This window comes from Barbus barbus (genome assembly GCF_936440315.1).
Source record: "Barbus barbus genome assembly, chromosome: 37".
Taxonomy (NCBI): Eukaryota; Metazoa; Chordata; class Actinopteri; order Cypriniformes; family Cyprinidae; genus Barbus; species Barbus barbus.
The window spans coordinates 21,751,433-21,777,723 of record NC_136715.1 but is presented as its reverse complement, the minus strand read 5'-3'; the positions used below and the strand labels follow the sequence as shown (position 1 = coordinate 21,777,723).

At 37.2% G+C, this 26,291-nt stretch overlaps 4 protein-coding genes across 8 annotated transcripts in view; 1 reads left to right on the top strand and 3 right to left on the bottom strand.

Moving 5' to 3' along the window:
* Positions 1-9,701, bottom strand: part of LOC306856928 (mitogen-activated protein kinase 14B-like) — a 33,188-nt gene extending 23,487 nt beyond the window's left edge. The window contains exons 1-2 of one of the 3 annotated variants that reach the window (XR_013783049.1): positions 9,290-9,664; positions 2,769-2,898 (exon numbers count right to left, since the gene is read on the bottom strand). Coding sequence is in view for 2 of the 3 variants with exons in the window: in XM_079396485.1 (XP_079252611.1) it covers positions 2,769-2,898; positions 9,290-9,408 (249 nt within the window). In the remaining variant the exon portion in view is untranslated. Of the gene's footprint in view, positions 1-2,768; positions 2,899-9,289 lie in introns of all 3 variants that reach the window. The other 2 variants (XM_079396485.1, XM_079396484.1) reach the window with 2 other exon arrangements.
* A 417-nt stretch (positions 9,702-10,118) lies between these two features.
* LOC306856872 (protein kish-B-like) lies at positions 10,119-13,867 on the bottom strand. The gene is made up of 3 exons (XM_079396399.1): positions 13,751-13,867; positions 11,414-11,545; positions 10,119-11,329 (listed from the first exon to the last, which is right to left on the bottom strand). The coding sequence occupies exons 1-3, from the start codon at positions 13,758-13,760 to the stop codon at positions 11,247-11,249; spliced, it is 225 nt and encodes a 74-aa protein (XP_079252525.1). The 5' UTR covers positions 13,761-13,867; the 3' UTR covers positions 10,119-11,246.
* Positions 13,868-15,760: 1,893 nt separating this feature from the next.
* Positions 15,761-20,374, top strand: LOC306856871 (protein FAM107B). Of its 2 annotated transcripts, none has more exons than XM_079396398.1 (5): positions 15,761-15,895; positions 16,346-16,385; positions 16,750-16,897; positions 18,605-18,749; positions 19,333-20,374. In XM_079396398.1, exons 1-5 carry the CDS (start codon positions 15,872-15,874, stop codon positions 19,432-19,434), a joined length of 459 nt encoding a protein of 152 aa, XP_079252524.1. In that variant the 5' UTR covers positions 15,761-15,871; the 3' UTR covers positions 19,435-20,374. The 2 variants fall into 2 exon arrangements, with proteins under 2 accessions (XP_079252524.1, XP_079252523.1); XM_079396397.1 differs by having other exon boundaries at positions 15,764-15,895; positions 18,605-18,815.
* Positions 20,103-24,574, bottom strand: LOC306856870 (beta-1,3-galactosyltransferase 6-like). Of its 2 annotated transcripts, XM_079396395.1 has the most exons (3): positions 24,276-24,574; positions 21,940-22,015; positions 20,103-21,759 (listed from the first exon to the last, which is right to left on the bottom strand). In XM_079396395.1, the coding sequence occupies exons 2-3, from the start codon at positions 21,990-21,992 to the stop codon at positions 20,748-20,750; spliced, it is 1,065 nt and encodes a 354-aa protein (XP_079252521.1). In that variant the 5' UTR covers positions 21,993-22,015; positions 24,276-24,574; the 3' UTR covers positions 20,103-20,747. The 2 variants fall into 2 exon arrangements, with proteins under 2 accessions (XP_079252521.1, XP_079252522.1); XM_079396396.1 differs by lacking the exon at positions 21,940-22,015 and having other exon boundaries at positions 24,276-24,569.
* Between the last annotated feature and the right edge of the window lie 1,717 nt (positions 24,575-26,291).

Genomic DNA, 26,291 nt, shown 5'->3' with positions numbered 1-26,291 from the left:
TCTGATATATATATGTTTCAAATGTGTTCAGCACACAGTGCACAGCAAAGATAAGCAAAGAGCCAAACCTCTACATGCAGCTACGCTTCAACTATGCAGAACTGTGAAACAGACACCACGTAACTGGTCCAAAGAGGAATCAAACCTGCGGTCGCAAATTCATCATCACACAAGTCACACATATGGCGCCCCTTTGCTGTGTTTTGCTCATATTAGACTGATGAGTATGGCTAGTGTTTACTACAGTCCTGGATTGATGCTGCATGTTTGCAATATGAAAAGGAGTGAAGAGTCGATCTGTTCAGGGATTTGAGTGTTATTAAACATTAACATCTGTCAGACAGACAGACAGACAACACGAATGCTCGTGCATGCAGGAAAATGGAGGGAGGGAGAGAGAAATGGAGAGTGAGTAGGTGGCTGTGATCCAGCATAGAGTTTCACCCACGCTCAAACAGAGGCTGCACAGATTCCTGGACTCTGGCCAGAAGGCAAAAAAGGCGTTTTTTTCCTATGCAAAACACGTTAAGTGTCTTGAAAACAGCAGGCAAATAAGATCATTCGTACATACCGTATGCCTGCTGAAAACACAGGCATGCATTTTTGACTAAGGGTGTGCAACATTTTGGGGGATTTTTCCTATAGCTATAATTAAACAATATTTTACGGAGTGTGTTTTTGTGTTGGTACTTTGACTCTAAAACTGCCAGTAGGTGGCGGCAAGTCCATCTTAAAGGATTAGTTCACCCAAAAATGAAAATTCTGTCATTACTTACTCGCACGTAAGACCTTCGTTCATCTTCGGAACACAAATTAAGATATTTTTGATCAATTCTGAGAGCTCCATAGACAGCAACACCACTGCAATGTTCCCAGAAACAGTCCATGTGACATCAGGGGTTCAAGCGTAATTTTACGAAGCTACGAGAATACTTTTAGTGCGCAAAGAAAACCAAAAATAACGGCTTTATGCAATAATTCTTCTTCTCCTCACCCCGTCTGCAGCGGTGCACCGCCATTATGGAGAGTATCACGACTAGGGTTGGGAATCGAAAATAGATTCCCATTCCAGAATCAGATGAAAGTTCAGGAATCAGATAGGGCTGCCAGGACCTTACTCACCAATCCAAGCGCTCCAAAGTTGGACTACACTTGCGATCAGAGGCCGAAAAAGCCAAGTATATAGTATATAGCTAAACATGTTGCAAGAGAAAAAAGCACTTTATTTTAAATCAAAGGTTTATGAAATCGCATTCATGATGTGTGCGATCACGTCCGTGCAGCGAACGATCACATCAGTGCGATTTGAACATTCAAACCTGCGCTCGCGCTGATCTGAAGAAAGCAGCTGTCCTCTATATGAATGAAACCGATTCAGTCTTTTCAACCACACAGTATCATTATTTCTGTAACAAACATTCAAATATTCACAGAAGTACTGGGATAAAAGTTTATAGTTTGAATATAAACTCTGATTTGTACATTAGCGATCAATATAGAGTAGCGAAATCACCTTTTGAAAGTAATTTGACGCTTAAAATAAAGATTTATCGATTACGTTATGCCAGTAGGTGGCGAAAAGGGGCTTTTAAAATGCCTTGAGTCATTGATTCAAGAGATTTGTTCACAAATGCTGATTCATTCAGTAACGAAACAAGTCAATTTTGAGTGAGTCATTCATAAGTCACATGCGATTTTGTTTAGTTGTCTAATTTTGTTTCTTCAGAATCTTGAGAGAACCAGAGTCTCAAACAAACAAACACAGTTTATCCAGAATCATGCAGCTCTTAAACGAGCCCAGTTTTTATGTGGTCTGCTGATTTTTGTTTATGGTCTTCAGCTGCAACTGAATGTTTTGCAATAACGAGACACAGAATAAATATGTTTGATATAATTTTTTAATCACATTGGTGTCGAAACTGGGAGTCGAAAAGAATCAGAATTGATCAAATTCAAACGATACCCAACCCTAATCACGACGCATGTGCTTGCTTCCGCTTCATGTAAACAACCCATGATACTCTCAACAAATTATTACTTTTCGTTAAATTCTTTATTAATGCAATAATGCTTGCATTTATGGGTCTTTTTGTTTGCTTGGGCAGCCATGTTGCCGCTGTAGCCAGTTTATGCTGAGATAATTCTCATACCTCTTCGTTTGAAATGTGGTCCTGAAAATTTTTTGTTTGAAGGGCTAACTGGCCCTTCCCCTTACCCCTACACCTCCAGCCAAAAGAGGATCGAAAAAAGTGTAGGGGTAAGGGGCAGAAATGGGAATGGGCTTAATAGGCTTCATCATGCAGTCACTCAAGATATTTAATTTTTTTGGCAAATTGAGTGACATACTCTAATATCAGCTCACCCATCATTAAAGCAATCATAATATTACCGTAGAGGATAAATACCGCACTTTTTATTTTACAAATCATGTTTATCCATATGAGGCATTTCGAAACAAAGAATTAGGGAGATCTGTCAAAGCTGTTAAAAAAGGAAGTAATAAATGCTGAAAACGAAAAGTGGAGCACATGTACATTATGCAGTTCTGATTTGCAGTGCATTATACATTAATAGTGCATAATCTCTCCCCGCTCCCTCATTAGCTCACAGACAACGATCAATAGAGTTTCATAACACACAGATGAATCTCCCACTGGGATCTGTGCTGCCAGAGGTTCTGTGAGAACTTCAGAAATACAGTACAAGCCTGTTAAAAGAGGATCCGTATTGCACATGTAGGTGAAATAAAAGAACTGAAAACATCTTACATTCTCATGTTTCATGTGGTTGAGGAGCCGCAGTTCTCTGTATGTGCGCTTGGCGTGGATGATGGACTGGAAGGGCCGGGACAGCTTCTTGACGGCGACCTTCAGGCCTGTCTTTGTGTCTAACGCGGAGCTGTGGAAAAAAGAACAGCGCATTATGGATTTGATCAACATCAGAGACTGCAGTAAACTTATCGGAAAGTTTACTCCAAGATTCAGAGCATTCCAAGGAAAAATGACAGTAGGAAAGTTTTGTTAAGAGAAACACAAGAACATTCCTAAAAGGCTTGAATTTTCTTTTTCAACTCTTTATGTTAACTTAAGACCTTAACGTAAAAAAGCGCAAATTTGGTGAGAGGCAGCTTAGAGAGTCATGCTTTGCACGTAACAAAAAATTATAATTACAAACTTTTGCTTTTCCATCTTATGCTGTAGTTTTCAGCACACGTTTCTCCAGCTGTGAATGTATATGGGGCGGCTCAAGGGATTGGGACAACAGTGGTTGGTCATTGTACAATTAAACTTTTTTTTTTCTGTAGATGAACTCATGGATTTGAACATTAACCGCTTCAGACAGACCTATGCTATATGCCTTACTTCTACAAACCAGAATATTGTCTGAATCTGGTTATTGCATTTACATGCTTATTTATTCAGAAAGTGACCATTTCTGATTAATATAGGAATATTCTTGTACAACAAATACATGCATGAACATGTCATGCCTTAGCTAGAACCACTAATAACTAGCTAATTTCCACAAAAAGTCACCCATAATACAATGTTCAGCTCGATTCACAAAAACCATGGTTAAGAAAGCGTCCTACCAAACGGCATCCAGCCCCAATTTCACTTTCCACACAAGTTTTGGAACAATGGAAGCGCAGTAACTATGACAGTCCAGGCTGGTGTGGTCAGGAGAGCGAACAGGCTTTCCAGGAAGTGTAAGTAGGCCAGTCTCGCAGATGGAAGGAGACAAAGTTTCTTGTACTATTCTCCAAAGAACACACCTCGCCAAAGCGTCTGCCGGCCCAGACAAATAATAACACACTGTCATAGACCAAACCACAGGAAACTATCATGGAAAGAACATCAATTTACAGTAAAACATACAAGCACTCGAAAACTAATCATCTAGGATTTCAGCTCAGCTAGTATGCATCCATCCATACACACACACCTATCAAAAATATATATACTTATAAAAAATATTAATACTGATGCGTTATATAGCAATTTATTTAATATTATAAATTTAATAAATTATATTTTTTTTCTATAACATTGTATATAATTTCATATATTTTTTTTTTTTTTACTGTCACATGCCTGAAATTATTGTATTCACACCCTTGGAAAAAAAATAAATAAATCGGCCTCGGAACACATGCAAATTTAAATGATGCAAAAGAAATAAGACTGTAGATAAATCACGATCAGCCATACAGTTTCAACAGAAACACAATGAGGTCAAAATCTGTACAGTTTTACTGTTGAGTCTAGAACAAATGTTGCTCTTCTCTTACATAACAATCGGTGCGTGACTCAAACTAGCTTGACGGGGAACTAGGCATAGTTAAACCCTCTCTCCACTGCAGACGCTAAAGGGTGTGGTGTTTGTGGGAGATATCTACTGACGAGCATTGTGAACAGGCTGAACATTAGGAACAGTTAGAGAGATCTACAACGGCTGGGTCGTTGTGCTGAAACAGAAAACAGCTGCACGCTACCAGGTACAGGACTGGTGCTCCACATACATGCTGGGTTTGATCCAAAAGAAAGATCTAGCAGAGAGAGAGCCAATGACTCAGTGCTGATTGTGAAACATGGGAAACCACCACAGTGCACAGGAAAAGTCCCATTTCTCTAACAAACCCGGACACGCAGACCATAATGGACATTGTGATTAGTGACGATGAAGGCTCAAAGTCCTCTGTATTAAATGAACTCAAAAGCGACTATGAACAGCCTGTGGTCAGCACAACAGAAATGTAGCATTTTAATTTTACATGCTAAATTTAAAGTCACCATAAAATCAAAACAGAACTTTTTTTTTTTTAATGGAATATTGCAGTGTTAATCCTTTATGTTCACGTCAATATATTTCTGCAATTCAAGTTCCTTCATAATCTTTCAATCAAAAATCATAATTTCCCCTCCCACTCGCTACGTCTCCTCTCTTTTGACGTTACGCCAGCATATTCATTTTTCTCATTCAAGAACCCGCTTCACTTAGAATGATATACGTCACAATAGAGAAGAAACATGCAATTTCAGTTTCATGTTGACTTTAAATCACAACCCACTGATTTAAAAACGAAAATACTCCGAATCAAAATGCTTCCTCTGTATCTTTGCTATAAGTGTGATCAAAAGTAAATCATTTTTGTGATTACCTAAACATTATCACCCAATGGAACATGTTAAAATGTAAAAAAAAAAACTATTTTTTTACTTGTGGCTGTAAAATCTAGCACACATCATCCCCAGAAAGGGGGGTGAAATTATGAAAATAATTTTGATTTATCAAAGCGATGCAAAGATATAAAGTAATTGGACTAGCAATATCTGATTAATGCAATGTCCAAACTTCAAAATGTACAGCACGTTTTGTTAAATCCTGCCTATAGGGAGCACTACAACTTCAAAACCACTAAAAACTCTTATGGTATGCATTTTTACAAATGCCAACACATTCTTTAAATATTACTCAGGAAAGTCAACAAACATAATATTGATCCACTGGATCGACTGGATATTTGTCCACTGGATAAGGCATGCTTTTAGATCTTTTTCCATCAATGTGAACGCCGGAATATTTCCAGAGAAACTATCATGTATTTTTCTAAGCTGCTCATTGAATCCTAACTCTCAGTATGAGTGGAGACTCCATACTGTCGACTTTGCAGTACAAACATATAATATCTGAAAAGAGACATGGCAGTTTGATCACTTATTTGTCTACATTAACCATTGCTGCTTGAACCTGTGCTCTTGCAAACTATTCGAAGTCACACTTATGTATTTTTAAACTAAAACTCAGAAGTTGTCAGAAGTTGAACTAACTGTTCCATTACAGCCTTTTGTATTTAGGCTTAAAATTCAAAGCTGTGCTTTTTCTGTGAAGATTATCATGAAGAAGGAGTAAGAATCATCAACTTTTATTGGCCACAGAGCTTATTTTCAGGAATAATCGCATTACTGTAAACAATGTTTGTTACTTTTGTCATGAACTGACTGAGGGAAACTACTTTATGTACTGAACGTGGAATGTTCCTTCAACACAATGGCAAGGGAGACAGTTGTGGCTTCAGTTCGACCTCGCCTAGATCACGAACAACTTGTGCCAGAGCAAGAAAAACAAACCCCAGCAAAACAGGCCTGAAGTAGGCCAAAGGGGTTTCCAGCGAAAAGCACCACGAGTCAGTCGGTCACTGTGTTCCCTCTGCCCTGCGCTAGATCACAAACAGCTCAGATTAAACGGATGAAGAAAAATAAACACCACTGTTTCTCATTCAAATAACGACCCAAAGAGAAACCCCCAAACTTCCAGAGCGCTGTAGTCAGAGCCTTCCGGCAGAATCCAGCCCTATTCTGTCTAACAACAAGACCTGAACAATGTAAACACTCGCAGCCTGGAAATTCATGAAATTTCTGTGCATCACACAAACTAGAAATCCCAACAACCCAAACAGATCTAAACACCAAACAACCTTATAGTTTTAATATATGAAGAGTTAATTTGCAAAAAACGAGAAACGGCACTTTAAAAAAAAAAAAGAGCTTATCGCTGGCCACAAGGCTATCGGCGCCAACAGGAAACTGGGGCCGTATTACAGAATGTTTCTTATCTTAACTTCATTTCATTAAACCTACCCACATTCAGGTGTTGATAAAAAGGTGTTTTTTTTTCGTTTTTTTTTAAGCAGAGGCTCTTTTTTCTTTCTTTTGACAAATAATTTTTGGGGCCATGAAAATTGTGTCAAAATGATAAAAAAAAAAAAAAAAAAAAATCAGTGGATGGCAAGTGGCAACTTATTTAAAAACGCTGACGGGGAAGGAGTTAATTTTTGTCATTACAACGCTTCCTTCAATGAAGCCTGTGTCTTTTTGTACAATTTTTACTTCAAATCTAATTTTGTAATAATGTTGTGATTGGTTGATTTGGTCCATGGCTTAGAACTCCTTAAAGACTTTTTTTTTAAATCCCAGTGGAATAAATGAATGGGAAAATATTATATAACTGCTCTAAGGCGTTTCACTGTTTATATGATTCCACAGGCCAGAGTATGTGAGCGGACTTGACTGAAGCTGATTTTTGGAAAGCGCCTACATTTTCTCCTGCTCCGAGTGAGTGGGAAATAAAAAAAACGGAGTGGATTCCAGAATATTTTGAGCAAAGGTTCCATTATATATAGGGTTATGAAAAGTGGTTTTAAAGTGAAGTGTGGTCAAGTATGGTGACCCATTCTCGGAATTTGTGCTCTGCATTTAACCCATCCAAGAACACACACAGCAGTGAACACACACCGGGAGCAGTGGGCAGCCAATGCTACAGCGCAGTATTGAAAGTGGAAGAGTGCGCTTAACATTCACAGCATCTAAAATCCCTGCCAGACCTGACACTCGAACCCGCGACCTTCGGGTTACAAGTCCGACTCTCTATCCATTAGGCCACGACTGGCTCAAAGACAGGACGAGTTTATAGAATGAGTGCTTCCTGTATGCCAAGTAACACGTGGCAGGAGTGTTGCAGCTTCATGCAGGAGCAGGAATGACTGACAGTGAACACACTTGAATTGCTTGATCTACCAGACGTGCAAATGTCTTGGGAACATACACAATGGAGCTCTATTTATATCTCTGACAGAGGACACCGCTAGGACAGGATCCGCCCACATTATTAGGGACTGTCCAGGAAAACGAAAGAGACGCACTCCTCCAGACATAGAGGCCGTGGCTCGTCCTTGATGTCAGAAGCATGTAAAGCAATGCTGGCTGTTCCTTCCCAAAACCCTCAAAGTCACATGCCAAACATGTTTGTGTTTATTGATCCTTGCATTAGCCAAACACGCACAGATACGAGGAGTACAAACAATGGATTTCCTGCAGAAGTTTGCTCCCACGTTGGGTCACCGCTTCTAATGAAAAATCTGGGTCTTGAAGGAAAAGCACTAATCTAGAGTAAATGATGTAATATTTAGAAGAGGTTTCTAGCAGGACTCCTCACGGTCGCAGCGGTGAGGAGAGCACCTAATCCTGGAGTTATGAGTCAGAGCAGAGAGTGACATCATTCTGTCCTCATGCACAGACCTTCACTTCACTGCAATCAACTCGGACTTCACTCAGGCCTCGTTCAATCTTTTGACCAAGCCAATATTTTCTCATGCTTTTTTTGGAGTCTAAACTAGAGATTTCTGATATATTTTTTCTTAACTCATTTATACATGTGCTTTATCCATTTTCATTACTACATTTTATTACAGATAGTGCTGTCAAGCAATTAATCGAAAACTCTTATTCTGGATGCGATTAATCGTTTGACAACACTAATTAGATTATTTTCATGCATGACTGTCTTTTTATATTAGATGGTTTATATATATTTTTACTTTAATATTTATTGCCTTTTTACACAACAGCAACCAATTACTACTTTATTTAAATATCATTATTGTTATATTATTAATTTATACAATTTAGCAAAGTACTTATATTTGATTACAATAAGTTATACATTATTTTATGTATGATTTTCATTTATACCATAAGTTTGATTATTTATATTTAGTTTGAATCATTTTTACAATTTTATTGCCTTTTACACAATAAATACAAACACACACGTCTTCTATAAATTATTTTCTTTTTATATTAAATATTTAACAACTTATATCCACAGCTAAGTTAATTGTTTATTTATTTTTTGCTTTAAGGAAATAACGTATTTTATTATTCATTTATATTCATTTTAAACCACAGCTCCTTTATTGACTATATTAAATGTGTGATAACTTTTATTCACAACTTTAATTATTCTATTGCTTTTTTTTAAATATAGAATAATTACCAAAACAATAAATCCTAGAAATATGTTATTGTTATAATTAACCCATCGCTAGCTAGAAAATCTGGCATCATAAAACGCACAAATGATGCCCGAAATGCTCCATGCGCCTAAAAACAAGAAGGCAGTTCACTAGATTCTGACAGACTCCAAAATCCAGGTTCATTTCCTGCTCATTTGACTCATGCAAAGTGAGCCCAAATATGTTTTCAAGTACGCATGTCACTTTTAAAACACGGGCATTCACAAATAAGATATGCAATATTAATATTAATATCAATGGTGCTGGTGCAAGACCTTTCTTTTGCAAAAGAGTATGTTCTGGCTCAACTTGCAACATGACTTTCTACAGACAGACCTGGAAAACACGCTGTGCATCACATGCGAGAGGCCCGAGGCCAGATCTAGTTATGCAAGAGCTTTAGGCACGACATCCAGTAACGTTATTGATATTTACCAAACGGATCCATAAGCTCCAGAACCCACGGGAGACAAGTTCTGGTAGCGCTCCGGCACCTCCCATATGGTCTTATTGAGCTCCTGCCGATAGAAAGTCGGTCTCTCCTTCTGGGACATTCCTGTAGAGGAGTGGAAACTTCTGTGCTGCTCTCTTGATCTCGGTGCTTGATATAAACAAACAAAAAATAACTAAACAAAAGCGCAAGCTCCGCGTTCACGAGCCAGCCAAATGCATGTGCGCGAGCGCCGAAGATCGTGCACAAACTCCAGCTCTGCTCCTCGAGGAGTCGCTGGGTGCCAAAGAAGCGTGAGATTTCTTCTTGTACGGATTGCTTTCTCTTTTTTTTTTTCTCCCTTTTACAGGTTCTCCTCTGACGAACGCGTGTGACGTCACTGCACAAGGGCAACTCTCGGGACTTCGCCCCAAACCTCGCGAGAGCGATAACTTATGTTTATTATGATTAATGAATATTACACTTTTTTCAACTGCTTGCACACTAAAGCTTTACTTTCACACAGTTTCTGAAACCTGACACTCAAACACCAGAACCACACACCAAATCTGCAAAAACCACGCGCTGATTCTCGGCCTTTGATTTCATTGCTTCTCTGAGGACATCTGCTGGGCAAACACGTGTAAATGCAAAAAAACCTTGCAACAAACATAATAATACAAATCTTTGGAGAATTATTTGGTGCTTTAATCTTGTTTTTCTTGACTTATACTAGTTAAGTACTTATGTTTTATTTGTGTCATATATTTATGAAAATTAGTTCCTTGGCTTTCATGAGTTTTGTATGTAACACACACACACAAGAAACGTCTTCCCACACAGTATCGTGTTGCATAGGATTTTATATCAAATATTTATTATGTTCCACATGTTTACAAGTATGAACACCCAACAGTTATCATTTTCTATAGAGCAGTTTTAGAGCATTACTGTGTACATTTACAGGCTAAACAAAACGTTTTACTTAAATTGTTGACTTTTGCACATGAAGAGTCGATGATGGGTTCAGATATGCTTTAGGATATATATTTGAATGCATAAATACAAAAGAACATCTTGGCATGTACACATTTGTGTAATCAACACAAGAAAAAGGAGTCCATACACTTAGCTTGGCTTGAAAAACTGAATTTTGCATGGTTAATAAACAGTTAGCAAGCTGAAACCCTCATACAAGTATATTTAAGATCAAACTAAAAGTGCAATTTGAATTTTTATCCACATATAATATGAAAGCATGTCCATATGTTTTATGTGAGCCAGGTTAGCAGTGTATTTATCAAACAGACACGTCTTTAGAAAGAAATCACATGATGTGGGTCAATAGGGGTTGCTTTACATACATTATAATATTACAGCACATATGTGGTATCAAAAAATAATGTTGCACAGTTTTTGTTTCGATCTAATAGCATTACTCGTTTGCCTATTTTAACATGAAATGTCCATGAAGTCTATGGAAAACTTTAGTGAATTTTTCCATGCTGCAAACAATATGTCTTGTATGTTTATTATAAACATTAGGGGTAATCTGAATAATGACATAAGCCATTCATAATGCCAAAACCTAAAATACTGAAGCGCTCAGTAAATGGCATTTTTATTAAAACAACTTATATTCAAAAAAAATTCAAGATAACATACTTTACAGTATCCCTCTAAGCCCAAGCAAAAAGTGTGCATGTGTGAGAGAACAACACAAGAAAAAGATGTGAAGTTTGAATACATAAGTAGGTGCTTCAGTTACTGTTTAGCCCTGATCTAAGACCGAATTTACCCCGATATCTAATCTTAAGTTAATCATTTACAAAAATGGAAATCGGTGCTAAACCGCAGGTGGAGTCGGCTCTCGGTGCATCTTCTCCAGCAGCCGGCGATACTCGCCAGCACTCATTTCTATTGGCGTTCAGTCCAGTGTCCAAAGAGACTGATTCATCCGGGTCATTTCAGAAAGATCAGGTAAAACCCCATACACATACAGGACGCCGCCACAGCGATGTGGAGCCGTGAGCCTATCACTGCAGCTGCAGACAAAAGAGAAAACACAGAGCGCGTGAAAACTCACAGCAGCATAATGATCTTCAATACAGCTCCAACAGAGCGCTAACCTTTGTAAAAGACTCCCCAGACACCCTTCTTCTCAGACAAGAGCCAGCTGTTCAGACGAGGGACCTTCTTCAGGTAAGCACACGTGCAAATGAAAAGAAGCCCGAATACAAGAATGCCATCGAAAGAGTACACTGTGAATGAAGAGCACACCATTAACCCTCGGTTACAAGCAGCTTAAAATGTGTTTTCAATTCAATTTTACTTCAACTAAAACTTTTTAGGTATGTTGACTTTGGGAAACACTAAATATTTTTAATGCAGATTTCTAATGTTTATGCTCAAAAATTGAAATTGACTAAAAGTAAAGAGTGTAAAGACCATCGACTCTACCGTACGACTCCACCGGGCTAGGACACCGGCAAAGGATATAAGTATCGCTTTATATTTTATTTTTTTCATTTATATGTTTACTATTGAAATGTCGTTGTATGCATTTGTCAATTTTAATTTCTGTATTTTCTTAAATGTGTGTGTATAGAGTATTTACAGAGTGTTAACTTTTAGTTTCCGTTACTTTTTCTTATTTCCAAGTCGCTTTAGATAATCTATTTAAAATAAATACTCTCTCACTCTCTACTTGACAAATAAAAATTGGTGTGATGGCAAAAAAAAACTTAACATACAAACAACATGAGAAAAATGTATCTCCACTCTTAGAATTACAAATAGCATGAGAGAGGTTCATCTTCAATGTAAGAGTTTTTTTGTTTGTTTTCGTCACACCATAGGACATATTGATGTGTCAACTACCCATATATATATATATACGAAAAAATCTTTTGAAATGTTTTACTTGACATGTAATGAATCTAGAATATATGAAATGAAAGTTTAATTTTTTGAAATAAGTTACAAATAAAATTTACTTTTTCACGATATTCAAATTTTTTGAGATGCACCTGTATATCTACACACACACACATATATATACACATACACACACACACACACACACATACATATATATATATATATATATTAAAAAATACATTTCGATATGTAGTTTATTCCTGTGATCAAAGCTGAATTTTCAGCATCATTGCTCCAGTCTTCAGTGCCACACGATCCTTCAGAAATCATTCTAATATGCTGAGTTTCTGCTCAAAAAACATTTATTCTCCTTATCAATGTTATACTTAGTGTATTTTGATCAAATAATGCAGTCCTGGTGAGCAAGAAGCTTCTTTTAAAATCTTTTGACTGTGCAAGCTGTGTTTAAAATAGTTTAAATGTTGAATGAATATGTGTGTGTGTGCGTGTGTGTTGTGTGTGTGTGTGTGTGTGTGTGTGTGTGTGTGTGTGTATTTACTGCATTAGGCTAACGGAGACTGTCATAGCACTTGCATATTGCTCTTTTGTTGATTTTGATTGCTTCCATTGTCATTTTAAGTCGCTTCTTTAGTCATTTGTTTTATAATAATAACAACTGAATATAATTTATTTATTTTTACAATTTATATGATGACCACAACAGTTTTAAAACTAAATTTACTAACCAACTCATGTTAAAAATCATTTATCATTGTATTTTTTAAAAGCCATCCAGAATCCTCAACATAATGTTTGTAGCAACATGCACTGCTTGCAAGGTGAATACAGTAAGTTTGCTACACTCAAAGAAAAAATAAATGTACAAATTTTGCATTGCATATGCATAGTCGGAAAATAGCTTTACCATAAACTAATAACATAAAATGTGATGCTGATTCTAAACAATGTTAATAAATGCCTAAGCAAAAGGGACAGGCATGACCAATAATATTTTAACTGCATAACGTATATATTTGACAGTAATTTGGATGTAAATGTAACAGCTGCTCCGGTGGATGTGTGATGTTCACAGAGATCTGTTGACAGTATTTGTAAAAGCAGTTTGATTCAGATGCCATTGTTATATCATGCGCGTGTCTTAATGAAAGCTTGCAGTGATGTCGAGATAAAGATTAAACCAGCTGCGGCTCCATAATGAGCCACGTCCTCACACACACACACAACACACACAACACACACACACTCTCACACACACACAACACCCAGACACTCTCACACACACACACAACACATATACACACACTCTCTCACACAACACACACACACACACACAAACACAACACACACAAACACAACACAACACACACACACACTACATACACAAACACTACACACAAACACTACACACATATACACACACACACACTCTCACACACCACACACACACACACACTACATACACAAACACTACACACACACACATCTGAGTGACAGCATTCATCTCTATCTCTCCACAGAGACTTCCTGTACAGTTCACATCGTAACACGCGTCTTTATTAACATACCGTTGGTCATTATCGCAGCTTTCAAATCCCGTGTTGAGAAGAAGCGCAAGTTGCCAGCGGTATTTTATTTACTCTCTTCATCAGTTCCGCATAGACAGCACAGGCTTCCGGTACCGCGGAATTATGGGAAATCACCTTACAGATTAAAAGCCTTCGCTTATAGTTGTGTTTTTACAGTCGGTAGCTTTAGAGAAATCAAAATATGTGTAATCTACATACTACTAATACATATACATTATTATGTATTATGATTATTATCAATAATCATAATAAAATATATTTTAGATATTATGTTTTTTTATAAAATTCTATATATATTATTAATTATATAAAATTATTATGACTAATAATCGATTATGATAATAATAATAATAATAATAACAATAATAATATATTATTAAATCAAAATGTCACATTTACACACACACACACACACACACACACACATATATATATATATCAGTGTTTCTCCTAGGTTTATGGCTTGGGGGGGGGGGGGTTGCATCAAAACAAATGCTCTTTATTACCTCACTGTATCGCAAGAGTAAGGTAATAAATAGCATTTGTATTGATTTTGGGATGCAATTATTAAGTTTGCAGAAAACAATTTGATTTGATCTTTTTATGAATTTTTAAAATGTCTTCATAGCAATGAAAATAGTATTCGTTACAGAGCGCAAGTGTAATGTAGAGACAGAAATATGCCGTCGTGTAAATAAGACAAATAACCTTTAGTTTGTTTAATAAAAGCACAAGGTATACATCCGTTCTATAGGAAATGTAACTTTAAATGACTTCTGTTGTGATCTGGCGCTATAGAGAAAATAAAACTTGACCTTCAAGGGGATAATGGCAGGGGAAACACTGTGTGTATATAATATATATATTAGTGCTGTCAAGCCATTAATCACATCCAAAATAAAAGATTTTGTTTACATAATATATGTGCATATACTGTTTATATTTATTATGTATATATAAATACGCAAACATACAGTATATCAGTATATATTTTGAAAATATTTACATTTATATATTTAATTCTTATATTTTATATCATATATAAATATATTTAATATATAAACTACATATTTTTCTTAAATATATACATGCATGTGTTTGTCTTTATATACACAGTATACACACGTTATGTAAAAAAAAGTGTGATTAATCACTTTAGAGCACTAATATATATATATATATATATATATATATATAACATTGTATATATGTATATTATATAATAATAATAATGGTAATAAAATAAAAATATGTAATATATATATATATATATATATATATATATATATAGTATATTATTATTAATAATAATGTTATATTTTATTATATGTTTGATAATAATATTTTTAAATATTTATGTTCATGTATTGTTATCTCTGTACAAACAAAGAGACATTTGTAACACACTGTCAGGTGTGTCTGATGATTCAAACATAATTTAGTGCAGCAAACCTTGCTTTCTATCCTCAAATGATTTAAAGATCCTTTAATATTAAATGCGACTGACACCCACAGTGAGACTCTCCCCCCGTCTCTAATAGCATCCTGCAGATCCTGGCAGGGTCTCTCAATGACAATGTACTTGGCAGGAGAAAGGGACCAGAAGGTGTGCTCCGCTGTCGTCTGACAGTACTTGGCAGCCGCTGTGTTGGCATGTTTTGCTTTTGTGTGTACGTCCTAATGCAGTGCCACAGTAAGCTATTAGTGTCCTCGACTCTGTCATGCTTTCTTAAACCATTAATGGTAAAGCTGTTCTTCTGTTATCATAAAATACCACGTGGACCATTAGAAGAATCTATGAATCTTGTTCAAATGCTAAACAAATTCCCTATAAACACATTTATGCTTGTATATTAAGAGAACAGGTCTCAGTGGCTGCATTTTAGTAAGCAACAAAGCAGGTCGCTTCTAAGTGGGATTGAATCTGTATGTAATCCACCATCTGTTGGGCAATGGGCATCATCCTGAGGTGTATTACGTAGGTAATCTGATGCCATTCGCTGCCTCAAGCTGTGGAGCAGCCAGCTTTGAATTTAAAACTGTGTTTGTGTGCTTGAGAAGCGCACCGTGCACCTCCTGCTGACAGACCTGTGCTTCAGTATGCTGCTATATTACAAAACACAGGTAAGATTTAACCTGCTTACAGATTTCATACTGCAAGTTTTCTCAGAAATTAATTTTTTGTCATTTTAAATCATGTGAATTTGTGACTGGAATATTAGAATAATTATTTCACATGGCTAGCATTTCATGCCTTAAATTAGATAATTTGTTAAAATTATTTAAAAATAATTAACAAATATATTCATAATGATAATATTGATACTGTTATTAACAATAGTCGAAACATTGTTATTGTTTAAAATGTTTTAATTATGACATTAAATTATTTATTCAAAAATTGTATATTATATTGTTATATAACACCCCTGAATGACATTTATTTATGATAATAAGGCTTTTTTTTTACTATTCTTGTTGTTGTTGTCTGTCTACTTTGTATTTATGATGTTAGTAAATAAATAAGATTCGATAAAAATAAACAAATATAAATATAGCTATTTTTTCTACAAGGTTAGTTCACAAAGAATGGGACAGAAGAATCAGAAAACAGGTATTTTTTTCCAGCCCTTTATGATTTTCTTAAAAACATTTTTGTTTAAGAACAAGTGCTCAAACAATTAATCGCGATTAATCGCATCCAAAATAAAAGTTTTTGTTTACACAATATATGTATGTACTGTGTAAGTTTATTATGCATATATAAATACAAACACATATGGTATATATTTTATATTATATATAAATATATTTAATGTATAAACAACATTTTTCTTAAATATATACATAATAAATATACACAATACACACATATTATGTGAACAAAAACTCTTATTTTGGATGCGATTAATCGCGATTAATCGTTTGACAACACTAGTAAGTACCAATAAATTTTTACATGCTTCTCCATCCATCAGAAAGCTCCAGCTGTGCTTCTACTGCATCTCAGCAGTCTACTGAAGAAGGCCAGGACGATCTCATCCGGCCGAAGAAACTGTTCAACCCTGTTTTGGAGTCTTCTAGTCGTAGAGGTTTACATCGTGAACTGCTAGTCAGCCACAGATGGTGAGCTAGAAATGACAACAGCTCCTCATGTTCATTTCCAGCACCAGACGGTTTCTCGGATGGCTTGATAACTCTCCGAGTCGTCATGGAGAAATTAGCAGATTATTACAGTTGACTCATACAAAACAGGGCGCTTCTGAGATTTGGTGTGTGCTGAGGCTGTGCTTTCAATTATGTGTGGATGAGTTAAGGCCAATTCACAGGGATCAGAGCATCTGCCGTCTGAACAGAATCACAACAGACTTTCCTGAGCTCTGGGAAAGGGGATCTACAGGGCACACACACAGAAAACAAACTCTTATTGAGTGTGTGTGAACTCCTAAAAATCACGTTTGACGACATTAAATCATTATAAGCCCACAGTGTACTTCAGTTTGGGTTTTTGATTAAAGTTTGGAAAAGAAACGGAGGACACAGAACAAGAAAAATAAACTACTGAAGATGGCAGCAACAATAGACACCCACTTTGTGAAGTGCTTATGTGAGGGAATTAAGGGATACCCACAACTCTGTAGTTTAAACAAGAACAAATTGTTAGCACTCAACTCTTTAAAAAAAAAAGGATGAATCTTTCTAGTGCGCCTGTTGTTTGCGCACTGGCCTCGGTTCTGAAATTAACGAGGACTTAGAGCAAACATGCCACCAAATTGGACAAATTTCCCCTTGCACAATTAAACTATAACTATTACGGCTGTCGCGAATAAAGTGAAAATGAAAAGTGTCGATTGCGACATTTAAATCTGCTCATGTTGCATCGTACTTCTTTTTACGGCGTTGAGCATTATAACCAATCACACACGTTTCTGCTGAGCTTTTGAATGCAATAGCCAATCAGAGATGTTCAGATGAGTCATCGCTGAGACGCCGGAGTTTTGTGTCTGTTTGAATAACCGTGGAAATAAAAGCATTATAATAAATAATTAACAATGTTTTTAAACTCTGATAACGTTAAATACAAATGAACTTGTATTAAAAATACTTTTGACACTCATATTTGTGACCCTGGACCACAAAACAAGTCATAAGGGTCAATTTTTTGAAATTGAGATTTATTCAGCATTTGAAAGCTGAATAAATACGCGTTCCATTGCAGTATGGTTTGTTATGATCGGACAATATTTGGCTGAGATGCAATTATTTCGAAAATCTGGAATCTGAGGGTGCAAAAAAAATCTAAATATTGAGAAAATCACCTTTAAAGTTGTTCAAATTAAGTTCTAAGCAATGCATATTACTATTCAGAAATGAAGTTTTGATATATTCATGGTAGGAAATTTACCAACTATCTTAATGGAACATGATCTTTACTTAACATCCTAATGATTTTTGGCATAAAAGAAAAATCTATAATTTTGACCCATACAATGTATTTTTGGCTATTGCTACAAATATACCCCAGCGACTTAAGACTGCTTTTGTGGTCCAGGGTCACATTTGGTACTTGCCTAGAAAGGTTTTTTTGTGATAATAGATGACATTAACATTAGGCTTTAAGTTGTTGTTTCTTAACATTTACATTTACCATATTTTGTAAAATTATATTAAATATTTTATAATTCTAATAATAGTGTAAACTCAATCAAGGGAGAGATAAATACGTTCAAACTTTTCAGGAAATGAATTTCTACAATATTGCATGAATCACTAGAATCAGTATCTGTTTTTTGCTAATAAACACATGAGGTCTCATTGAAACTGTGTTTGCAGGGGTCTCCTGCCTGAAGAGAAGCCAGAGCTGAAGCGGGTGCTGGAACAGAGGAGACTGGAACAGCACAGAGAAAGAGAACAAGCTTCACATCCGCCGTCTGACCTCGAGCAAGAGCTGCACAAGAGACGCCAGAGACTCCTGGCGGTACGTGTTCACGGGTTCACGCATGACGTCAGTTCTGTCATGACAACTCTCGGAGGGACTGGCATGGTAATATACATGACAATGTTAATGTGATTTGCTATGCTGCTGCTACTGCCAATACATCCACAACATGCTGCTGTGAGCATGCAAGGAATATTGGAATAGCCCCCCACAGCACACATGATCACCCCATAGCAGATCTATAAAGGTGGAGCTGGGGAAGGTGGAGGGTTTCTGAAGTGCGCTGCTACTGCTACAACAAGCACTACCAAATATTTGAATGTTGAGCAGCGAGCTCATTGGCTACCGATGCAGGAGAGAACCAATCGGCTGTCATGTGATAATGTCATTATGTCATATTGAGTTCGATCTATCGGACTGCGCCATCTAGAGTTTCGTGCCAAAACTTTGTATTTCAAGCAAAGACTGCTGACTTGAGGACTAGAACAACAACAAATAAGAAATAAATAACATAAAAAAAATCTTATGTACCATTAACCCTGTGAAAAACAAAAAAAGAGATTTAAATTCTGTATTGTTGGTATTTTGGAGACTCATTGGACCTGTGATTCTTTCCTTACAGTATGAGCAGGAAGAGCTGAGACGCAGAGAGGACCTACAAAACATGCCAGAGTTTGTTCGAGTGCGGGACAATCTGAGACACATCACCATCACAAGCTACTGAACCAACAGAAAAACTACGAATACAACAGAGATCCATTTTCTCAAAGAACTGCGTTTTGTTCTGAGGGAATCATTACCATCAATATGATTCAGTCAATTTTGTGTTGCGCTCTCTCTCACTGCAACCAAATCTGAAATGGCTTTTAAAGTGAGCAAATGACTTTTTGTATCACCATCCAGGGCCCAAAAACTTTTAAATGAGTTCCCCCCCCCAGCTAGTCATGCTGTGAGCAAGAGATCGTGATAAAATGCACCAGAAATCAAGCTTGTCTGCTATTCAGTGTACTGTTTCACTCAGAAATACGTCTCAATACTGAAGATGGTCACAATTTATGGTTCACATGGACTTTTTTGTGATTTCATGTGTGGTCACTTTAGCAAAACCTAGGTGAAAATCCACTGTCCATTTATAAATAGTGTAATGATGCACAGTCACTTCAAACTAAAGTAGCTTTACATGGTTTAACATGGCGAATTTGGATGTCCAAAGTTTAACAAACATGAATCCAATGTGAGATCTCATGCAGAATTACACATTGCGCCAGTTTTGACTGAGATTGATGCACTTTTCCCACAGAATTTCACCGTACAAAGGTAAATATGATCACAATCTAATACATTGTTTTAATTTAACTACTCGTTAAAAAAAATCATACAATGAGACTGATCTGGTGTAAAACAGAACAAAAACATTTAATAAAATTTGAGGTACATTATTTACAACTCAGTCACAACACATGAAATACTAGAAATACTGCCAAACCTGGCAGCCAAGTCCTCTAATCTTCAAGACCGCTTTATCATTATATGGCAAATTTGTGAGCAAAACTCACAAAGAAAACCATCTCAGGTTCTCTATCACAATTGTCAAAATACTTAGGTTTATGAACATTTATCTTCAAGTTTCTTTCATGTTAATAAACTGCTAGTCTGGCACATTCCTTTTCTTATCCATGTAAATTTATTTATTAAACAGATACGCTCTAAACATCTCAGGATTATAAATGAACGATAAGATGGAGTGGACATCAAGTACAGAAGGTGTATGCGGAGAATACAGCAGAAATATCTCGCTTCACCCAGAATCCTCCAGGCTCTCCGTACAAGCTGACTCTACTTCAAATCAGCCTGATAAGGGAAAAACATCTTGAGCTCAAAAAGAGCATCTTATCGGTAACATCATCTCCCACATTTCTAATTTAAAACGCCTTTTCAAAAGGTTAAGAAATGCCGTTTCGGCTTGACACACGACACTGATAATAAATAAATAAATAGCAAGTGGAAAAAATGCACATGATCACGGGTGTCAAAGAGTCAGGGGATGCCATCCTTCCGCTGGCAACACTGAGAAGGCGGGACGCTCCAGTCGTAAATGTAGGACAGCCTCAGTTTGACTTCCTCTTTGCACAGACGCCCATCTCGCTGTAGTGTCTGATGCTTCTCCAACATGTCCTCTAAACTCTGCTTGTGAGTGACTAGGTACTTATTGCTGCAGCCGCGCGACTTGTACTCCGTGTCAAAGCGCGGATCGTGAACCCGCTTCACGTCCACAGGAGCCAACCAGGCGCCCAAGGACACGTCCTCACTCTGCCAGGTCTTTAGAAACCCCACGTTGAGACGTACGTAGTGCACGAGGTCGGACGAAAGCACGTAGCCTCCACCCAGAGCGTAAGGTAAGTAGTAGTCGCACAGTTCCCAGGCACTTTCTTTCCATTTCCCGGCTGTTTTCACTCTCCCGCGGCCGGAGAAGAAGCCCCAGTAGAGTCGGCTGGGCTCCTTGGTCTTCAACTCCTCTTTGAGGAGATCCAAGCGGGTGAAGGTGTCATCGTCGGCCTTCAGAACAAATTTAAAGTCCACGTTTTGGTCCAACCAGGAGTACATATGAAGCAGTTTCTGCGTGAGGTTCTCGTATGAATCCCGGAGGTCAGGGAGCAGGAGGAGGTCATGGTGACGGATCTGCTCGGTTCCGAGGTTCTGGAGGTCTTCTGGAGGTAAACCCTCGGTGCCGATGACAAACCAGTAGAGCACCTCAGGATCGCGTTTGGTCAGCCAGGTGCTCCGGATGATACTGCGACGCTCCGTGTACTTTGGCCCCGTGGTGATGAGAACGACCAGGAATGTGGAGAGCTCTTTGGCGTGAGGAGGTCCTGCCGGCTGCTTCTGATGTGACTCGGCCCGTGGCGCCACACCTGGGGACTCGGCTGGCTTCAGTGTCTCAGATGTACATTTGGCGAGGAACAAAAGGACAACGCCGAATAGGAAGAAAACACAGAGTACCAGGGCTGTCTTGTGACGACACACAAGACGGACCAAATTCATGATGTCACTGAGGGACAAAAGGAAATTGAAAACAAGCCTTGATTAAAAACCTCGTTCAGACTGTCAGCCCAAATCCTTTTGTGCAAATCCGACTGAAATACGATCATATTTAAATAATCTGAACGGCAACGAACTACATGAAATCCACTTTGTTTGGAAAAACACATTATACTGCTAGTACACGTACCTCTTTGAGTTTTGAAAGTAGCGGAGACGGCAGCACGGAATAAAGCCGCACATTCCAGCTTCCTGTGTTTTTTCCGCTGCCTCACAAGACGAAATATAATAATACAGCGCAACTGCAATCGCAACATGTTATCATGTCGCAAGACAACATATAGATGCCCTATTCGACCGCTCCAGGCACGTAGATGCGGCTGCCATCTTGGAAAAGTCAACTTGACGTCATTCACCATACTGTTGGTTCGCACAGAGCCGTTGGGTTCGCAGACCATCAGCTGAGCAGGATTGTGGCATCTTTTGAATATTCAGTGATTACTATGGTGAATGACATCAAGTTGACCACTACAATATGGCGGACGGCTTACGTATAGCAGCCCATAGAAACAGTCGCTAATGAGGCATCTACGTATATATATCTATGAGACAACATCTTTATTGCAAACTGCATTGCTGTTACTGTTACTTTTAGCGTAGTCATAACAACGCAACGGCATAGAAGCCAATGTACATTCCGTGAAAACGAAAGAGCGCTATGGAGCGCTGTGTGGAAAGTCAGTTATTCAAATCAGATTCCATCCGGATAGGCACAAAATCGGATTTGGGATGACAGTCTGAACGAGGCTAAAATGCCTGGAACCTTAAGGCCTGTTCACACCAAGAAGGTTGTTTGGTGCAATAAACATTTGAATTTCAATGAATGGCTGTTAATACGTTCAGATCGTTATGAGCATTTGCACACTGTCAGTGCCACAGATTTTTATTTAAAGAGATGTGTTTTGGGAGTGTATTACAGAAAGGTCCTATCTGTTTGGTAACCATGGTAATTTCAGTTAGGACCACATTTAGGACAAAAGCTATTACAGAACAGCGTTTCCTAAGTGCGTTATCTTTTCTTAGCTACGGATAGGAAAGGGGTATTACAGAAACCTAAAATCCTAAAAACTGTCTTAACTTTAGGGCAACCTCACAGCTGTACTAACTTCAAAATTACTTGAAAGCTAACAGAAAAAAATGCTTACAATTGCGCTGTCCAACTATTTTTTTCTTCACAGACTCGGCTGTAAGGTTAATGCCGGACATCGCAGACACATTTTCGCCAACTCTTGGCCACTCCCTGTCTTTGTCTTCGAGAGCGAGTGAAGGTGAAAACTTTCCAAATAGTATCGGCTTTGCCTTTTTTATCGAACTTATCAAAGTTTGAATTTACTGAAATTAAAAGCTCGCCGTTTTTTATTCATTTTGTGCAGTTGTTGGCTGCTTAGTAACAGACCTGAGAGTGGATTGTCGAACTTGATGAAGCAATTTAAGATTTCCTAGCTAGAGATAAGATATGATAAGAATCCCAAATCAAGTTAAAATTTGCGTCTGTAATACGAATATGCTAAAATCCTAATTTAAACCCTAAATAAGAAACATTCTGTAATAAGTGTAATCACTTTTCCATTGCACTGCAAAGACAACTGGCCACCAAATAAGATTCTAGTTTCTTGTAACATGCTGTTTGATTTACTTTATTTTCCAGGTTAAGGTGGGGTCACATTTGCGAAATTTTGTGGATATTGTCCATTCTCAATAGTGTAGCGATGTATGAAGCACAGCTCACATAATATTATAGAAGACTGCAGTTGCCTCTTGAGAACACAAACTTTAAATCAGCAGGATTGCATCATTGCATCAAGTGAAGTATATTACATATGTATTTTATGCAAATCTATGTTTTAAAAAAAAAAAAATGTTTTCATGCCAAGTCTAGTGCGACCACTGCTTTTACTTCCGACTTCACACTTCAATAATAAAATTACAAAGCAGAGTTGCTTTGTTTAACTGATGTTAATTTGGTAAACTGCTGTATTTATGCTTTTCTATAAGTGCCACCTACTGTAAGAGAATGAATCTGCACTTTCATTCAGCCTGTCTGACATTTTTTTCTTCGATCAGAACAGGAAAAAAAAAAAATGCATAAAAATTGTGTTTTTGTGAACAGGCCTTTAGGGGCAGACGATACAGAACAGAACAAAGAACATCACACTCTTAGGTTATTTATATATCTTTAGCTCTTAGACAATAGTTATTTTATGTTGCTGATTTTTTAGAGTACATATATTCTATGCAGTCATGCTACAATATATTTTTAATTAATATGGCCATAAAACTGCATGGATATTAATAATAAAATAATTACTATTCTTTAAAAACATTTTAGATAAAGTATAATAATGTCAACTACACTGATAACAAAATGATAAATAATAAAATCATATTATTTTGTTGAACCGGCTTAGAAAACCACATAAACCCTAGAAAGAGCATAAAAGATCCCTCACACAACATGCACATTACCTGGTAGATGCCCTGCAAACTGATCATTTATCGCGCTTATGGCTCATCCTGTGCATCTTTATTATAAGAGGCTGTTTTGTTTTGCAGTAGCAGTTGAGAGGCTGGAGATGAACCACAATTCTCCGTCTTCTGCCTCTCCAGACAAAGCGCACAATATTTACACACAGCAGACGCACACACCTCCCGCAAAGACTACAAATGTTAGACTTTTTGATTCGCGTTTTGAACGCATCATTATTTTTCTCCGCTCAAATGCACGCACACGCCGCACTTCCCGTCCACAACCACAGACACAGACTGAAGAAGCCTTGATGCTCTGACAGCCGCATTGACGACCTGCGTCACCTACCGGGCCGGAGGATCATCTTTACATCACGTCTGAAAGTTATATTTATATACAGGTGCATCTCAATAAATGAGAATATCGTGAAAAAGATAATTTATAGCGTAAAACTATATTACGCTATATCTATAGTTACAAATTTTTTTTTTTTTTTTTTTTGCAGTTGATTTATTTTTATGCAATTATGGGTAACTATGTTACCTTAACAATTGAATAAATTGATTCAATTTGAAGTATTTCATGTGTTTTTAGGAATAATTTCTTTAGGAATAATTTCATTTTTATTATTTACTACTGGGAAATTCTGAAATAATTTTGATACCAGAGTTTCTGAGTTGGGCGGGTCATAAACTTTAAACATGGTGGAGGGGACAACCATTCTCACAACAACTACATCCCTTTATCTGGTCGCTAAAGTAGTGTATTTATAGGCTAGATATGAACGATCATGCGAAGCATATTGAATCTTTATAAGCAGTGAAATAAGCATGTATTTGACCGAAATTCCTGAATTGTCGGCGAACTGCATGTATATATGATTGTAGTGACAGCAAAAGCAGTAATATTGTGATTTTTCCTTTTTTTACTATTTAAAATAACTGCTTTATATTTGAATGTATTTTTAAATCTAATTTATTCCTGGGATTTCAAAGCTTTCAGCATCATTACTCCAGTCTTCAGTGTCACAGAAATCAGAAATCATTCTAATATTCTGATTTGCTGCTCAAGAAACATTTATTATTATTATTATTATTATTATTATGTTGAAAACAGGAGAGTAGAATTTTTGATCAGGTTTCTTTGATGAATGAAAAGTTCAAGAACAGCATTTATCGGAAATAGAAAACTTTTGTAACATTATAATTGTCTTTATCATCACTTTTGATCAATTTAAAGCATCCTTGCTAAATTAAAGTATTCATTTCTATAATAAACTTTTAATTTGACACATTTTACGGTTATACACTCTTTTGAAATCAAACTGTCTTGCATTATAATGTAGGCTCCTAGCACATAATTACATTTCTTAACTGAATAGTGTCCCCTTTAACTTGTTCATATTACCTTTAGTAATAACTATCCCTTTAAGTGACAGTTTTGTCACTTAGGGAACGGCTTAATTATAACCACGCATGCCTTTTTTGATTTTTGATGATTTTGCATTTTAGCACATAAACTTTATCCAGAGGAATTGATAAAGAAATATAAATGGGGCCCAGTTCTCACCCACTGTGGTCCAACAATAGACCCATATATGGGCCATTTGTGTGTTCAGTGTGGTCACCCATTTGGGCCCCATAAGGGTCCTGTATGTGGCCCACCTTGGCCCCAATTATTAGGGCCCATTTGGGACCCATGTGGGCCCATATAATGAAAATCTACATGGGCCCCACCTAGAGCCCACTATAGTGGACCCATCATGTGCCCCTATGGGCTAACACTGATCAAATGTAAAAACTGTAACTTGAATGCAATGTAAGTCCCTTTGGATAAAAGGGTCTGCTAAATGCATAAATGTAAATGTAACACACATGGGCCCAAGTGGAGTCGATGGACAAAATTGTATGGGTCCCATTTGGGTTGTCCATGCAGGGCCCAAGTGATAGCCCATCAAAAACCCACATGGGGCCCACGTGGAAATGTTGGCTGGGATCACACTATAGAGACTGTGT

Coding starts and splice junctions, on each gene's coding strand:
- LOC306856872 (XM_079396399.1), bottom strand. Junction 11,330..11,413: donor CTGGGGAGTCTTTTACAAAG/GTTAGCGCTCTG, acceptor TTTTGTCTGCAG/CTGCAGTGATAGGCTCACGG.
- LOC306856870 (XM_079396395.1), bottom strand. CDS start 21,992: ATGTGCGGCTTTATTCCGTGCTGCCGTCTCCGCTACTTTCAAAACTCA. Junction 21,760..21,939: donor TACTTTCAAAACTCAAAGAG/GTACGTGTACTA, acceptor TTTGTCCCTCAG/TGACATCATGAATTTGGTCC.
- LOC306856871 (XM_079396397.1), top strand. CDS start 15,872: ATGCTGCTATATTACAAAACACAG. Junction 16,386..16,749: donor ACAGAAGAATCAGAAAACAG/GTATTTTTTTCC, acceptor TCCATCCATCAG/AAAGCTCCAGCTGTGCTTCT. Junction 16,898..18,604: donor CTGCTAGTCAGCCACAGATG/GTGAGCTAGAAA, acceptor CTGTGTTTGCAG/GGGTCTCCTGCCTGAAGAGA.